Source organism: Trachymyrmex septentrionalis, unplaced genomic scaffold (assembly GCF_001594115.1).
Source record: "Trachymyrmex septentrionalis isolate Tsep2-gDNA-1 unplaced genomic scaffold, Tsep1.0 scaffold367, whole genome shotgun sequence".
Lineage (NCBI taxonomy): Eukaryota > Metazoa > Arthropoda > Insecta > Hymenoptera > Formicidae > Trachymyrmex > Trachymyrmex septentrionalis.
The window spans coordinates 83,611-101,688 of NW_017305533.1; the positions used below are offsets into that span (position 1 = coordinate 83,611).

The window sequence follows — 18,078 nt, forward strand, 5'->3', positions numbered from 1 at the left end:
TTACGTTATGAAATGTTTTCAAGTACAATAGGCTGAAGAACCTTGTTATAATAGACGACTTAATGCTTATTGCATGCGGTATGTGTGCATGTTTGTGTGTGTTAGTGCGCTCTGCGAGAATAGTGACCTATGATTCGCAACAACGTTCGCTAGATAAATAACTTTTAATCCGGATCGTGATAGGTTAGTGCAACGGAAAAGTATCACTGACCTTGCACCTGCGGCACCTTCACAGGTGATGCCGATAATAATATATCGGATATGCTATCGTTATTTTCTCAGTTCTACTCGCTCAAAGTTAATAACTTAAAAGCTCAAAGTTATATATAAGAAGTTATATGAAAAATGTAAAATTAAAAAATTTCAGAACATTAACCATAAAAACAAAATTCTTTTTGCTATTTTATATTTGGGACAAAATTTCAAAATTATTTGTTTCTATATAAAATTTCTATTTTTCATTATTTTACGTACATCTAGTCAATTAAGATCTTCAAGATTTCATTATCTCCAAGTAAATTTTATATAAATTTTTGTTTACGTTTTATTACAGTAATTTCAAGTGCTACAATAAATATACAGGGTTGGCGTTACCTTATAAAAATAACTTGTTACTGTTATCGTTTTTTTTTCCTAAAAAATAAGGAGTTATTGCAATAATGTGAATCCAGATACAGAATGCTAAAGTCACGTTATCCTTTTCTTAAGTAGTTGTTAAGAAGAAGATAATCTGACCTTAGCGTTCACCGTATTTGGATTAGCGGTATTGCAAAAACTCCCTAATAACTTGTTCCCGTTACTCGTTATTGATTTATTGATAAAAGTAACTTGTTACCGTTATCGTTACTCAAAATATAATGAGTCGTTTTTCGTTACTTTTTTTCCTTAATACTAATAAAATATTATATGCAGATTTTTGCGGTAAATGTAAAAAAGATGTCAAAATTCTTAGTAGAGGAATAGAGTTAAAAAAATATATGCCTATAGTAAACATTGTGAGTTATTTTCATGAATGAAATAGATGCTATCATATCACATAATATATACTGCATTTTTTGTAATTTTTATACTTAAATAAATTTATTTTTTGTATTACTTTTAATTAGATATTTTTAAATTATACGTTTAACTATTAATACATATACAATTTTCTTTTATTGTGCATGATGGGTTGTTTGTGTATGGGTTAATTTCCATAATTTTTGCAAATATGTAAAAATTATGAATAGATTCTTATATATATTTTAACATCTTTAAAAAGTCTTTATGACGTTGTATTTAAAAAGAAGGAAAGGATAGAAAGGATTATTTAGCCGCAGGTATAGTATTTCGAAGCAAAGAAAAAAGATAGATACGAATGACTCATCGTGAATACTCTAAGGGTAAAATTATATTATAATAAAAAAATAGTATTGTTTGTAATCTGCATTATATACATATATTTTATTTTAAGAAATTAAATATACTCTAAAGATTATATCTGATTTATGCCCATTTTTCCATCAATGTAGATTAACTTTGATCTCGGTTCAACTTACTCTTTATTTTTTTCTAATCTTTAGAACTAGAAAAAGACGAAGAGTAAGTTGAACCGAGATTAAAGTTAATTTACATTGGTGGAAATGTACATAAGTCTATACGTGTGAACTGTGAATACAATGAAAAAAAGGCGTCATAATTGCGTGATTTAGACAGCTAATCAGACCGTTAATGTTTCATCTGTGTTTTCCAAAGCTATATATTACGATTAAATTTTTATGTAGTTAAAAATAAAGTAACGATAAAAGTAACTAGTGAAATCGTTACCGTTACCCCAAAAATGTAATTGCATTATCATGAACGTTACTCAGAAGAAAATGTAATATCGTTACCTAAAATGTAATATTCGTTATCGAAAAAAATAACTTATATCGGTAACGACGTTACAAATAGCGCGTTACTTGTCAATTCTGTAAATATCGTATTCTTTGACACTCGTTCTGCCTCTTTTCGGCACTTGTACATTTATGTTCGTGTAAATAAGAATCCAAAAATGGAAACTGTGCATACGTGTTCTTACGAAGAACAGATCCATCAGATTGGGAAGGCAACTGAACTTGCTGATTGCTAATGGTTTTCTATCTCATGAGCAGTATACAATATCTCATCCGACAATTAATAAGACACGTCCGCGTCTGATGACTACGAGAATATCCGTAGTGATAGAGTTTAATACAGGAGTAAGGGAAAAACTTTCGAGATTCGCATATCGTGTAGACTTTCATCCTAGAAGGATGCGGTTTATAAATAAAGTAGATGCTGAATCACGTACCGATTACAGTATGCGAGGACTGGTGATAAAACCGCTGGTTTATAATATTCGGTGCACAGAGAATACTATACTTTCTATAAAATAAAGATACACTCTGTTATTAAAAAGTGAATCTCGTGCTCTCTCGTTACCGCTGGCTCTTCCTCGTGTTTTAGAAAGTAGCTACTCACACGCGCGCGCGCTCGCTCCGTCTCTCGCCAATTGATCGAGAACTTCGTAGGTGTCTATGATTGCGTAAACGCAGCTTGCATCGCGATTGAGGCTTGAGACAAGAAGGTGATTATTATGACTGTATCTCTTCTGCACGTCAAATAGTCGGCGCAAAACCGAGCATTACCGTTCTTCCTCTCAAATTTTTACTAACTAAATGAATGTAGGAATCGAACATGTATAATACGGACGAATAAAATCTTCTGGTCAAAGATCAAATAATATGTAAGTGAAAAATTTACGTTGGCAATCAAGATTATATAATGAGATCCAATTCTTAAAAAGGAAACCAGTACACTGAAAAGAGAATCTGGTTGGATTAATTGAAATTATGGAAAATGGATAAATTAGAGTTTTCTGGTTAAATCTACAGATTAAAATTTTAATCGAGATAACCAGATGTTTAATTATGATAGAATTTCGGTTGATATAATCAGAATATACTGGTTCGTTCATTTTCGATTAAAAATTTTTCTTAGTGTAAAAGAATGAATTCGTGTAAAAAACAATTGTATGCCTCTTAAATCCTTTTTACTAAATGTGATTCAATAGATGTAAGAAAGAAAATAATAAAGGAAATGTTCTAGGATATGTTTTATTTAAACACGTTTCCTGAATATTAACGCGATAGCGTATCGATCATATCCGGCGGTCAAATTGAGAAAACACATTTCAAGCAGCCGTACTGCAAGTGGACAACGTCCCTCACTTTCTGTATAACTTTTCTTATTACGCGAGATTTATCAAAACATGGACAAGATTATAATGAACCGGAGAGAACTCATTGTCGGTAGCCTTAAAAGAGAGAGAAAGTGCATGATTCGCACGACGCTGTTTGCATAAAAACGATGATTGTTTGTATAAAAATGTATGAACGATCACTACATCCATTTAATCTCTTAATCCAAAGTGTCACGTTCATGCTATAAATAATGTAATTAAAAAAATTGAACAAAATATGAATGTAAACGAAATTTAAATATAATTACTGTATCTTTTTCCAAATGTATAAAATTTTATAAATTTTAATTCTAAGTGAATATATTTGTAAATAAAATATAATGAGTTTATAATATATTACGTGATTACAAAATTTTGAATTTTTTTCGGTATCTATTCTTTTCATTTCAACAGTCAAGTAATTAATTATTTTTTATATGATAATATAATATCGAACATATTTTTTTAATATATTACATTTAAATATTACTAATACATATCTGATAGATACTAAATATATAAGTATATATTAAATGCATATTATCTGTATAATGTATATTAATTATATTTGATAGATATAATTTTTAGTAAAAGTCACTAGCAAGAAGGATTAGATAGTTTCATAATTTCCATGATGCTTTCTCCTTCCCCTTCTATACAAAATATTTACTGACTCACTGCTCTCTTAGTACACATAATACTTTTGCTACTAGTAAGAGAAAACATTAACGCATCCGTTGACACATGTATGCTTAACATATATTTTTTAAATTTTAGGCTGACAGAGGAGAAAAGAACGTGATTTATTTTAACGATACAGCAAAAGAGAACCGCTTGGTAGACCGCAAGGAATAAAACTTTGTGGCAAATAATACTTTAACATTATTTATGCAATAAAATGTCATTACCATTCGAGATTCCACGTGGAAATAACAGTTATGTTAACAGCCGTAGTTATAATAAGAACAACTATAATATAACAACATCTATTGTAATTTTTATCTATAATAATATATGTATCATATACACGTGTCTAATTGTCTATTGTTAAATAAAAAACGAGTAAAAAATTTTCTTTTATCTAAAAGAAATCCAAAGATTCAAAAAAATCAATTATGTAGTACCATAAAATCATTCTTCTTTTAAGAAATGTAAGCTTTTGTTATTCTGTTTTAAGTACTTTTTCATCTTATCATTAAACCGATTAAACATATTTATGTTAAAACATATTTATTTTAAAAGAGGAAGTCACAAAGTTGTTCTCTAAAGTGAAGCATAATTATAAAATGGAAATCTAATGTATAAAATATTTCCTAAACAAGGATTTAAGGTAGTTAAGAGAAAGTATAGACGAAAAATGCAGAATAAAATATCGATCGTGAGACATTCAGTCTCTTTCAATTACGATCAGAAAAACAGTATTTTTAACAATTGTTCTTTTTCTTTCCGAGTATTTTGTGCCTCTTCGGTGACAAGGAGAGTAGAATCGCATGTTTGCTAGCGAAGCGTAAAAGCGTCGATTCTATAATTACACGGCTGAAAGATTTACCGCCAGGCCATAACTTATGCGGTTTAATTATGCTCGACTTTATGGTTCGCCACATCATGATATTTAATACAAATCAACATTAAGTAATATTAATCAATTTGTTGTAATAGGTGTTGCATTTCATAAAGGAAATTAATATTTATTTTCTTTAAAGTGTTAATAAAATGTAATTCAATACCAAATCGTGTCGCATATCTATAAACAGATTTTAATTACTTTAACAAGATTATTATCTTGCTCTACAGAGCATAAAGAGATACTCGAGAAGATAAATTCTCATTTCTAATTTATATATTTATATCTATATAATTTTTATAAAATTCTCACAATTTGTTGTTTATTCATTTCTCTCTGCATTAAATAATCGAAATTTTCTCCATTGAAGGTATGTAAATTATTAGTACTGCTAACCCCATTTTATTGTACTTACGATGATATTGCATGATACTACAACGTAAAAATATTAACGATAGTTTTCACTCGACTGCCTCGAATCTTGATGATTTTCCTTTGTTATATACTATGTACTTATGGATACTGATAAAAAACATATATTGCACAAGAGAAACATGTTACTATAATTGTATCCGACGTACGCAGATGAATACGTACCATTATTAGTCTAATGTAAGCTAATTCTCTCTCGCACATTGCAACCACTCTGTAATTTTCAGAAATGTGTAAGTTAATCTTTGATTTATATCCAAGTATTATTAGAACTACCATGACATATCGTATACTTGGAAGCAATAAAGGACTCGATTAGCCTAAAAAAATTTTCTGCATATCTTCGCATTAAATTATCTAACCGCTAACGCATCACATGTAATTCTGGAATTCAAGGAATTCCTGAATATAACTTAAATATTTTTAATTTAATGCATTTATATCGATATTTTTATCTCAAACTATTTAATATTGTAGGATAGGACCTTTCAGGTCTTTGAGTTTTCACAAGTACTGGCATTTCTCAAGATTGTAGAATGTCAGAATTATCATTTTCTTGAAGTAAAATTAATTATGCAGATTTAAAAACATTTGATAAATTAAGTATCTGAATCTTTATCAGTTTCGCCAAGATAAGATTAACTTTAATCTCGATGCAATTTATTCTTTATCTTTTTCTAATTCTACGAATTAGAAAAAAATAAATAGTAAGTTAAACTGAGATTAAAATGAAATCTTTCATTAATAGAATCGGGCTTAAATGCTTTTTTTTTTTAAACTCCATTCTCTTCTTAAATTTTTATAAAACTTTTAATTTTTTGATGTCTCAGGTATTAAAAATTATCATTATTAAAAATCGTTTTAGTTAGAAACACATTTCTGTGTAATATTTGACTACGCACGTAAACGCGTCGGATTAATTAGAGACCTGCACTACTTGAATCTTCGGCCTATATTCGAATGTGGTGTTCTGAACTCCATTGAACTATCTTCATTATCACAATTAGTGAAATATTCGAGAGAGTTATAAAATTTTGATAATTCCTTTTTTTTTTTTTATTATGAAAATTTTATGACAGCGATAATAGACATTATTATGGAAATAAAACATTAAACGTGTACTAGAATAAAGATAAATAAGAAAATAGAACAAGTGTTCCGGTAAATGTTCCACACAAGTGTGCGAGTTACACAACAGAAATATTGATCACCTCGGAATAATTCGCAATAAGCAATCGAGCATTGTTTTCTCATTAACAAGGCGGAAAACACAATTACATTATTACTTCACTGTTTATCGTAGACCACGGAAACAGTTAAATATCAAACGTGTATATAGAATAAGATAAATAAGTAAATAGAACAAGTGTTTCAGACAAGTATGCGAGTTACATAATAATAATGTTGATTTTCTCCGAATAATTCGCGATGAACAATCGCGCGTCTTCCCATCAATAAGGCGGAAAATATAATTATGTTATGACTTCACTGTTTATCATAGAGTTAATCGAGCGATCGATCGCGGCCGTACATTGAACGTAAATGAATTTAATCGGAAGTACTTAAGGAAAAATCTCTGATGAATAAGAGGCTTTCTGGCTTATATAATAAAAATAGAATATGTTAAACAGATGATGAACATTTATCAGAAATTATGAAATAAAAAAAATTATCATTTTGTCATTTAAGCAACCTCCATGCGTATGCGGGTATTATCTTTCGCTTGCCTTTTCTGCACTAGTTCTTTTTTCAGAGTGAGAAAATGCGAGAACAAATGAAATTTATTTAAATTTATTTCAGTTGCACTATCTCACAATTTTTTCTCAGAGTCAACTGCAAATGTTTTGAAATCTCTTTCATTGAGAGAAAAATATTGAAGTATTGCGAAGCAAATGTTACTTATCGCGTTTTCTTCGATACTTATTATATGAAAAACTTTGACGAAACATATATACATTTTTGTGAAATATATCTCATTAGTTGTAAAAAAATTAAACAAGTGATTTATTTGTCAAGAATAAAATTTTATTTCGCCGCATTTAAATAAAGATTTGTTTAAAGTGAAATAATGTTTTTTCAGTAAAAATATATTTGTCACAAATAAATTTTAAGTATCTTTTTCTCAGTGTGCGATACACGTGAACTGTCCAATTAAGAATGAAAGGCAAGAAGATTATTTAACGAAGTTTTAATAAATCCCCTAATTCAACAAGTGCATAATGAAGTACCGTTTTAACTACTTATTAGAAAGTCACTTTTACGCGCTTTGCGGAAAGCTTAACTATCATCGTGACAAGTGTTAACTCATACTAATCGTCTCCCACGTAACGTCTAGCGATGAACCTTTGACTTTGCGCTCTTTCGGTGAAAGAACAATTTTCATTTTTTTCTCAAAAGAAGAAACCTCTTGATTATCAGGACCTTATACATTAAACCTTTCTTTCGAGCACGTAATAATTGATACAAATATGAGAAGTCAATGTTGGCAGCTTTCAGTAAAAAAATTACTTTGCAACTGTTGAGTGGTTTGTACATTTAGATTTCAGTGGGGAACTAAGAGCAATCATATTAAAGAGTTTTACTTAAACTAACAGAGAGAGTTGCAAACCTTTTTCTGCAGTCAATAGTTCACAGAACAGCTTCGTTTTTTATCGATCTAATTTAATGATTAAAAAAATGACCCAAGCCCTTACCTGAGCCAGCTGACTGTCACCATTTCTGTCACCCTTTCGACTCGCGCTCGTCTGTGTCTTCGCTCTTAAAATCGCGTGCCTTTTCCCGCGCACAGCGCGGTCCCGCACGTTTCTTCGCTGTCGCTTTCGGTGCGGCAGTACGAAGATTTAATTCGGCGAAAATTTAATTCGGCGAAAATTCTTCCGTTCGCTCGCACAAGCTCTTATGCTTTCTCTCTCTCTCTCTCTCTCTCTTTCTCTCAGACGTTACACTGATCTCGCGGATAAGATCGAGAAGAAACACGTATCTTCAACGACTCTCCGGCGAATACTGAGAGTTCCGTCACGGGCGCCGTGATAGCCTCCTCTTTGCACAACCACGCGGCGAGTGAAAGCGAGAGGTGTCGCCGTGTTGGCCACCTCTATGAGCGAGAGCGAGAATACGAGAGTGAGCGAATGGCTGCGGGAAAGAGAAGGAGAGAGAGAGAGAGTTCGCACGCTGAGAGCGACACTCGACTTAAAGTCGAGCGCGACTGAAGATACGCCGGTGTGACCGAGCGACGGAGATGAAATGAACCGCGATGCGCTCAAAGTCAGTTCGGCGCAGCGCCGAACTTCGAAGTCGTCGTGGAAGTAAACGAGTCGATGCACGCCCGACCATCCTGACGAACAAAAAGGAAGTTTTGCATAGGGGAGGAAGGTGGCTTATGCATAAATCTCGTACGGTAGCAGTATCGGAGATAATAGACATCTTCGTACCTATTATACGCTGGATTTATTCTCATAATGAGCGCGATAATGAGGGTGCCAACTTCTTACACGTCTTCCTGTAACCAACCCTTAAGTACCGAGATTGAATTGAGTAACGCGGCTAAGAGTAACCAATTCGACCGCAATAAATGCAGAAATTGTAATTTATGAATGCAGATAAGCGAGTGAAGATAATTTAAAGTCACGCTAAGGCAAATCCTACTTTTCATATATCTTTGTAATAAAATCAGAAATGTATGAAGCGGGTACCTGAACACTTGTATTTCAACAATTAATCCATATAATATCGATCATCTCTCGTCCTGAATTATAATTTCCAAAACACTCGCGCAATTCAGGCCAGATTCAATCTTTGCAGTCCAATTTTTTAAATTCACAATTGTTATTAAGGCAATCTTACAAAACTGCAAATACTTCTTTGCTTGTGACAAGAACAACGTAACGTAACAGTCCATCTTGCAAAGTAAAAATATTTATCTTGCAATTAGTCTAATCTTAAAATCTTCTAATTCTAAAATCTGCAATTATGATGAATCATGAGATTATTAAATATCCAATCTCGGATATTATTGAACTTCCTCGATTTATGCAACCGACAAAAGTCACGTCTCGCCACAAGTTTTGCAAAGTGAGATGATATAATTATTTTATTTTATTTTTTTTTTAGTTTCAAGAATTTATTTTAGAAGTTTTTAATTTATTATCGCACCAAAAATTTGAAAAGAATAATTGTAATATTATTTTTCATATATATGTACATACATATTTTAGAGCAGCACCAATCGCGAACTAGATTGTCTGATTATTTCAAAATCTTTATGGCGAATATTCAGGGAAAATGAAGTTCGCGCGAGAAGTTGACACGATGATATGACGATATGACGATATGACGCGTCGCGTAGTTAATTGGCACGCTGTAATTCGAGGAACAGCGAGGGACGAATCGCTATTGAAGATCACGAAAATTCTTAGAAACAACAGCGAATGGAGGATAATAATCATGAGAAAGGCAATGCCGCACAGACAAATAAATGCTGTCCAAGGAAACCGATTGAGATGACTGCGCGCGCGATATTGGGAACATCGAACGGATATTCTGCCCTCGTAATATTTTCTACTTTTACGAGTATGATAAAATTAGGAATGTTGACAATTTCACCTTGGATTCTTATACTCTTGTACAAGTGATTGCATTAATAATATATAGAAATGAATGTTGATAATCATTGGGAAATTTTAATTTATTGTAATTGAGAATTTTAACAGAAATTAAGATGGAAGATTAAATTTTAATGTACTATCATTTGTATATAAGTATTGCCTTTTTCTGTATATTCAACTTATTTGTTAAGTTTAAGTTATTATAATATTGAATTATTATTAAAATATTCGAAGAATTAATAAATAATTAATTATTTGCACACTGTATAATGTAATTTTTTTTAACAGCATACGTTTTTTTTTACAAAATAATGCTTTTTTCAATAATAAGTTTCTGTATATTATTTGCACATTACTTATTAATTTGAAGTTTTCTTGTTCCTTCTATCCTCTCTCTCTCTCTCTCTCTCTCTCTCTCTCTCTCTCTCTCTGTCTCTCTTTTCCTCTTCTTTTCCTTCTTCTCTTTCTTTCTTTCTTTCTCTTGCAATGTTTTTAATTAGACGAGCGAGATTCCTGTTCATTTAAAAATCAGCAAACTACACTCGAACGAGGACGCAATAACCAAGATATATGGACGTGTCTTCACCCAAGTACAAATGTTATGAAGAAGGTCACATCGTGCGATGTCATATCGTGACCTTGACCTTTGCGAAAAAGAATTAAGCCAGTCGAAAAGTACTCGCAGATGTACAATCTTCGGTTGCCAAGAGAGATTTCTCTGTAGAAATCGAGTGTAGCTCGATTAGTTAAGAGGCAGGAGTTGAGATCAGACAATAAATAGTAGATAATCAAGAGGAAATTTGGAGTCAAGACTTGAGAGTCGAAAGTTGAAGATTGAAAAATAAAAAGCTAAAGGTTAAGAGTTAGAGAATTGACGACTGACAATTGATGATTGCCGCGATTATATGTTGAGTATTACGTATGACTTAATCGCAACGATATCCATCCGATTATTGTACTTAGATGATTTTCACATATCACGTTCTGTTACATCAATAAAATGCGAAATCTTAGTAACGAATGGGAAAACACAAGAGCAGAAAGATTCAAGATAGAAAGGGCATTTTTAAATTAAGGCAGTACGCTCGTGACTTCCTGTACTCACACCTTTGACCTCTAATGCATCATGTACGAGTACGTTGGATTTATATTTAGGATACTGTCAGACTTTACACATTTTTCGTTTTGATGGAAAGTATCATTTATTTTACACCCGCACAATTCAACTCTGTATGAGATAAATGTAAATACAGAAAAAAAGTCGTGTTGGACAAAAATTAAATAATTATTGTAAATTATTAATAATTTTTACAGTCATAATTAATAACAATATTAACAATATTAACAAATAATAACGTTAAGTAATAATATTAATTATAAATCAGTAAAAAATATAAATTAGTAAAAGTTATTTCATTATTTCAATATTTACTTTCTACTATATTATTTTAAACTTATAAGTAATTTGTAAACAATTAGTTGCAGTTACTTTTAATTTTTGCTATTATCTTTAGTATTAAAAATATTTTTGAAAAAAATCACTTTTATATCAAAGTTGTCAGTCATCTAAAATTCTTTTTAAATAAAAAAATCTCTTTTCTTTCTAAAAAATCACAATAATCATATAGAACTATTGTCAAAATTAAAAAGTATAAGTCATACAAACAGTAAGTTGAGTTGCGACAATCACGGGATCTGTAGTGAAAGTGTTATAACGAGATAGAAAGAAGTCCATTCTCTTTCCTCTTCCTTTCAGTGACTTTCATCGAGATTCAATAAAAAAAAGTGTATTAATAAGCGTCAATAAATTTCAGGATAATCAACATTTCATTGGAGAATGTTATATATATAACAAAATAAAGGAAAATGATCATCAAAGGCGAAAAAATGAAGAGAAATTATATTATACAAAAAATTTGAAATGTCTTTTTAAATTCCTAATATTTTCTATTTGTTTTGTACTTAGGAATAATAATTTTAATTATTGAAATTATCAATAATGTATACATTTTTTTTATTTATTAATTGTTTTACTATTGCATTTTTATGATAGAATATTTTTATATTAAATATATAATAGATTACTGTAACTTAACATAAATGAATTTACTCAATTTATTTTGCAACATTACTTGCGTGAAACAGCAATTAAATCATAAACATGTCGATGAGACAATCGCTATCATATTTTGCCCAATTTTGGTGAGCAAATAATTTATAATTTTGCGAATATATTCATACTATACGGTTCATTCTTATCTTTTCTATCCCTTTCTAGCGGTATTGGATGGAAAAAAGGAAGAGGAATACTTCGTTGTATCACAGTGAAATTCGAGAGATTGTCTTTTCGAGGTTACCTGCATCGAAGCACGTTTTCATCGTGAGTTTATGTAAAACGTTCCAAGTATGTATGTCACAACAAATAGTTTATATGACTCGATAGGCACATTAATTGATTCAAATTTTACCGGAACTGAAACTTTTCAGATAAATAGAATTTCACAAATAATTATAAAAAGAACGTAGTTGGAAAAATTTACCTAATATAATACAATAAATATTTATGTATCTAAAGTTGTGTTTTATAATAATACAAATACATTTAAAATTTCTTTGTTGTATTTATTAAACGTTAAGTTTTATTAAACACTTTTTTTTTATTTTGTGCGCCTGAGTGTTATTTACGATAATATAATTTGCCAAATTAAACTCTATATTACTAATTCCTTTCAATTTGCAGCTCAAGACGGAGCAAGCATGCATGTAAAAAATGTCGAGCAGCGCGAGTGCGCTTTTCCAGTTTCATATTAAGAAACACCAAGAAACTGAATGCATGTGTTCGTTGAAGAATATATTACGTATAATTATTGATATATATTTTAAATGTTGATTTTAATAAAACAAAATAAATTTTTTTAATTAATAAATATAGGTTATGTACTTACATAAACGATCTTCTTTCTAATCTTATTATTGCTTACAATTTAGTAATATAATTTTGTTTAATAAACTTGTTTTTCTCTTGCAAACAACAACCTTAAACACAAATAAAAATTTTACCTATACGATAATCGTCTTGCCATAACTCAACTTGCATATATCACTATACCAGTCCCGCATCAGCAGCAGTGGCGACAGCGAGAGTGACTACAAGCATTACTCAATGACTAGCGATCCACATGTGACTAGCAATGTAATCGCGATGTCCCACGCGATCTCTCATAACGACTCGCGATTCTCCTCGCGATCAGTGAGTTTGAGTCTGTATACCAGCACCATCGTTAGCGGCGTCGCGATGCTAACGATTGCTGTCATTATCATTATCATCATCATCACTTACCCCGAGAGTCGAGCGAAAGTCTCGAACTAAACTTGTTCGAACCATAAGTATAATTTTCCTTCAAAAATGTATTATACTTCCTGTATTACGCTTCCGTGCCTCTCTTATTAATTGTCACGAATTTTTCACGGAAGAGAAAATTAATTACACACGCAATGTTTCCTAGCATTAATTTAAAACAATTTAATCCGACGATAAGCAGAGCATTCCCTTTACCGTTGTTCGATCCACATATTTATATATCGTTTATTATTTTATCACATTTTATCATTACACATCCTTTACTTTATTATTATAATAGTATAGAATTAATTTATATCACAGGTATACAATTAATCTGTTGAATCCCAGTATTCGACTAAGAACTAAATCATATTTTCAGCATAGGATACTCGATAAACATCTACGTACTCGTATAAGGCGTGTCACGAGACTACTGGAAACCGGCTCTATCAACTATGTCACACGTACGACAATTTGCTAGTCTCTCGTGTCCAATTTACTTTCATCGATAGTGAACAGAAACTTTGAGAAAGTGTGCATATATGTTGAATTATTCTTACGTACTCGTATATAACGTATTGCATAGTAATAGCTTAATTATAATTACGTACTACCATGAGGCAAGATCTCAACGTGTCATCACTCAAGTCTCGAACAATACAATAAATCAATGCTGTAATAATTAATGGCCCTTATAAATTTAGTAATAAGAAATGCAATCTCGCTCTATCTGATCTCGTACATATAAATCCCATTGATTAGTGCAGAGGATCGAATAAAAAAAGATGGTTGCAGAAGAAGTTTGTAAGGTCGTTTCTAAAAATATATCAACAAGATAATAGATCTTCCAGACGAAATCATATACGAGTACGTGATGGGAGATGTTTTAGCATACTTAATGTCGATTCGCGCGCGCAGTGAGAGGATATCGTTAAAGATTGGGAAAAGTTTAGTCATCGCGATGAAGCAGGTAAACCAGATTGTCGCAAAATATAGGAGGTCAATATTTTCTCGGAGGAATTCAATTCCAAATTAGTCAAGGACTGACGAGTTCGTCAAGGACACGCACTTTATTTTTCCACAATCGTCAAAACCTCTCCTATATTAATTCCGCGCGCAATCTTGTGCATGTATCAAAAAGGGCACGGCAGCTTATAAAATTCTTTAGTATGTAGAATTCCTTCAATTAACTATTTAAATAATATAATTTAGCAAAAAATCTGAAGAAAAGAATAATTATATATTTTTCTTATATTCGGCATAAGAATTGTAGATTCCGAAATCATTTATTATATCACAATTTTGATAAATTTTACATTAAAATAAATTTAAAAAATATGATTTATTTGAATTATATAATTTATCACATATTTTGCAAATATTTGTAAGTATTTCTGCTTAGTTTATATATTTATGCTTTCGAGTACATTTAATATTTTTATTTTTATTGAACCAACTCTAATTTATATTCAACATAACACACACATCGTAAAGAAATTTGATATATGCAATTCTTCTGTCTACCTTTTAATTTCTCAATATAACAGATAACAGGGTAGATGCAAAAGCGCCTCAGGAATTCAGGAACCGATGAAGAGACAAACGAGCCGTACACTGACCTGCTTTTTGCTGCAGACATCCTTGTTTCGTAATGCTCTCTTGATGTCGGTTAAAGTTCGATTCACACTATTCGTACAATAGCTGTTAGAAACCACATTCGCAGACAAGAGAAAACAATTTATATTAACTATATAATGTATTTTAAGAATGTATATGCCACTAAAAATCATATCAAAAATAGAAAAATTGTATAGATTGTTCTATTATTACGTCTAAATATAAATAATATCTGTGTAAAATTTCAGTACAATTCTTTTATTGTTTTAAAAGTTATTTAATTTTTTGTTTTGATTCTTATGTAAAATTGCGTTTTGTAATATTTATTTGCAAATTTGATGAGAAAGTAACATTAAGAATTACATTGTATACATATATTAATAAAATACTTACACTTTACACTTATTTGTTTAAAAATTATTGATCTAAACTTGCAAATAAATATAGTCATTTTATTGCATAAAATCGTTATAAGCCAAATAATTTGTTTTAATTTTTGTAGTTAGTTTCAAGGCATATTCACACACACATGGACTAATATCATTAAAATTTGTTAAATAATACTGGCTGATTTTGTCTGATGTTTGACTAATATTTTTAACTAATATTGTACAGCTAAAACATCCTTAAATATTAGATCTATTTTTTATTCCTGAACTAAACTGCACTAAAACTTTCTTTCCCGTTTTCGCCAAATATTAAACATATCTTATTTAGATTTCAAAAATGTATACCTATACATCATACAGAAAACAGACCTATTAATTGATACTAAACATTATTGATATGGATTGATATCAATAGTAACAATTGATGCTGATAAATCAATCATCTAATAGTAGGTATAAGCAATATATGGTATCGAGATACATAACAATATATAGAGAATAATACGTATGTAGAACATAGTATGACACAAGTCATATTGTAAATATTACAAAACGAATATTTAAATTGAACTTTATTATCAGTATAAAGAAGATAATGCAGCTGTGAGATCATAAAATCATTTAATCTACCTTTTTATGTTCTTGCTATATTTTTTTTATTATTGAGTTAACATATTCACACATCATCTCGTGTTATTCTTCTTTTCATGATTGGCAATAATCGGTGTTTTTCTTTTTTTTTACTTTGATTATGATTTTAAAATGTTACTTTTTTGCAACTTAATTTCTCTCCCAAAATCTTTGATAAAATTATAATTTTTAAATATATATAATATCACATGTAATCAAATTGTAATTTTGTTATTTCTCAAAAAATTTTAAATAAGATTTGCGAAAATTAATTTAGTATTTTGTAAGAAAAAGATAGAAAAGTCAAGAAACGTAATTTGTTATACTTATACGAAATTGTGGTCCACAAACTAGTTAACACGAACAAACAACGTGTGGAGTTCTTATAATTAGTCCTCATGCAGATACTGGCAATTTAAGTGATTGGTGAAAAATGAGTGACGGGAGTAAATTTTAATTGGTTTTTCAATCAGTGCTTGGTGTTTGCCTGAGAATTCGGCTTAGACTTAGACGTCTAATTAAAACACTATTGTTTTACGAAAATTTATATATATTCATGCGCGCGATAATAATGGTAGTATATAAAGATATGGCGATGTGTCGCATTTTATTGGTAAAACAGTGATTTTATCGGAGTTCAAGCTTCACTTTAGGAGCCCCTTAAAACACTTGTAAAAATGAGCAGAAGCTATCCTTACCTTCCTTGACAGTCAGTAAATAGCACGTAAAAGGCACGTGAAGTGAAAGGCTTAAACCTATTTTCAGGAGGTTTTAATATAATTCAAATATGGCTGCGGCGACTTGTCAGGAGCCTTAAGAAGAAACGCATCTTCTGCGTTCGTATTAGCCAACGTTGCTTTTCATGGTGGTACTGTACTCATCAGATATACACCAACGACATAGCATCAATGAGGGGCGCCTCTTGTGCAAGTGATGCAAGCGCGGGAGATGCAGCTGCAAAAGAGAAGAGAAGAGAAGAGAAGAGAAGAGAAGAGAGACGACGTTCTTGTCATTCCGTAGGATCGGTCGGTTAATGATTATCGAGATACGCTTCGTAATGCACCGGGCGCCTCGTGCTACATGCATTACTATATGCACCGCGCTACATAGAATGAAAGGATAAGAGAGTTAATTCGCATATTCCCGCTGTCCGCTCGTTATCGTCTCCGCTTCTCATCCTTCGCTCTTCCTTACATCTCTACTTATCTTCTGACCTTTCCATTATTTTCTTTTTATTTTTATATCTTATTGTATACATTCTGTAGTTCAATAGACATCCCTTTTCTTGTCTTCAATGTGCAATTTCCGATTTTTTTTTAATGAAATTCTTTGAAACGGATGCAAAGTACATAATACAAAGCAGATGTTGGATAATGATGCATTCGACTAATTTTAATTTTGTCGGTCGACAATATTATAACTTCCTGATGTGCATACGTTTACAACCTTGCCTAGGAAAATGATTATAACGGGGCATAGCATGGCACATTACCGTAAATTGTAATTCCATATATATAAAGTAATATGAGGCATATCCTTTCGTTTGCTTCCTTCTTACTGTTTATAGCAGAATTAAGCTTTAAAGATTTTACACAAAAAAAGTTTCAACGTTAATCGTTAAATTAATTGTGATGGACGCTAAAGATGTACTGCTATTTGATGGTTAGTAAAAGATCAAAAATATCATCAGTACTTTTCGTTTATTAATGAGATAAATAAGACATTATTGAAAATTTATTTTCCTATATTAACATTAAGACTAGATATTTAATATAATCAAAGCATCATTGCAATAATTGTCAAGATTTAATTGATTCTTAATTATAAAGTTTGACAATAGTTCGGAAGTTATAATGTTTAATGAACAGGAGTTTCTAATTAAGCGAGAATATGATAACATATAGGAAGTATTTGATAGTACAGTGACATCACTCGCGTCACATCATTAAACATATTTCTTTAGGAAAAATCATGGCCTCTACCTTATATGCCAAATACAAATTTTATTTAAATTCTCGAGGTCGTAATATTCTTGCAGATTCAAGGGAATCAGTGGTTTATATTATACCAAATATAGAAGAAATTAGTCATATGAAAAGATTTGATTTTTGCTGCAAAGCTAAAATAATTTAACGATTGTTGCATATTAATATTTATAAAAAAGAAATATGAAAGAAAAAAATTAATTTTTTAATATATAATATTGAATAATACATTTTAATACAATTTCATATATATATATATATGGGTCATTCTCC

At 30.7% G+C, this 18,078-nt stretch overlaps 1 protein-coding gene across 1 annotated transcript in view; it reads right to left on the minus strand.

The window, feature by feature from the left end:
- The window catches only part of LOC108750375, a 33,549-nt gene extending 25,207 nt beyond the window's left edge, over positions 1 to 8,342 (minus strand). Inside the window, exon 1 of the mRNA XM_018489787.1 lies at positions 7,931 to 8,342. Within this exon, the coding sequence (XP_018345289.1) occupies positions 7,931 to 7,953 (23 nt within the window). The 5' untranslated portion in view covers positions 7,954 to 8,342. The remainder of the gene's footprint in view (positions 1 to 7,930) is intronic.
- Between the last annotated feature and the right edge of the window lie 9,736 nt (positions 8,343 to 18,078).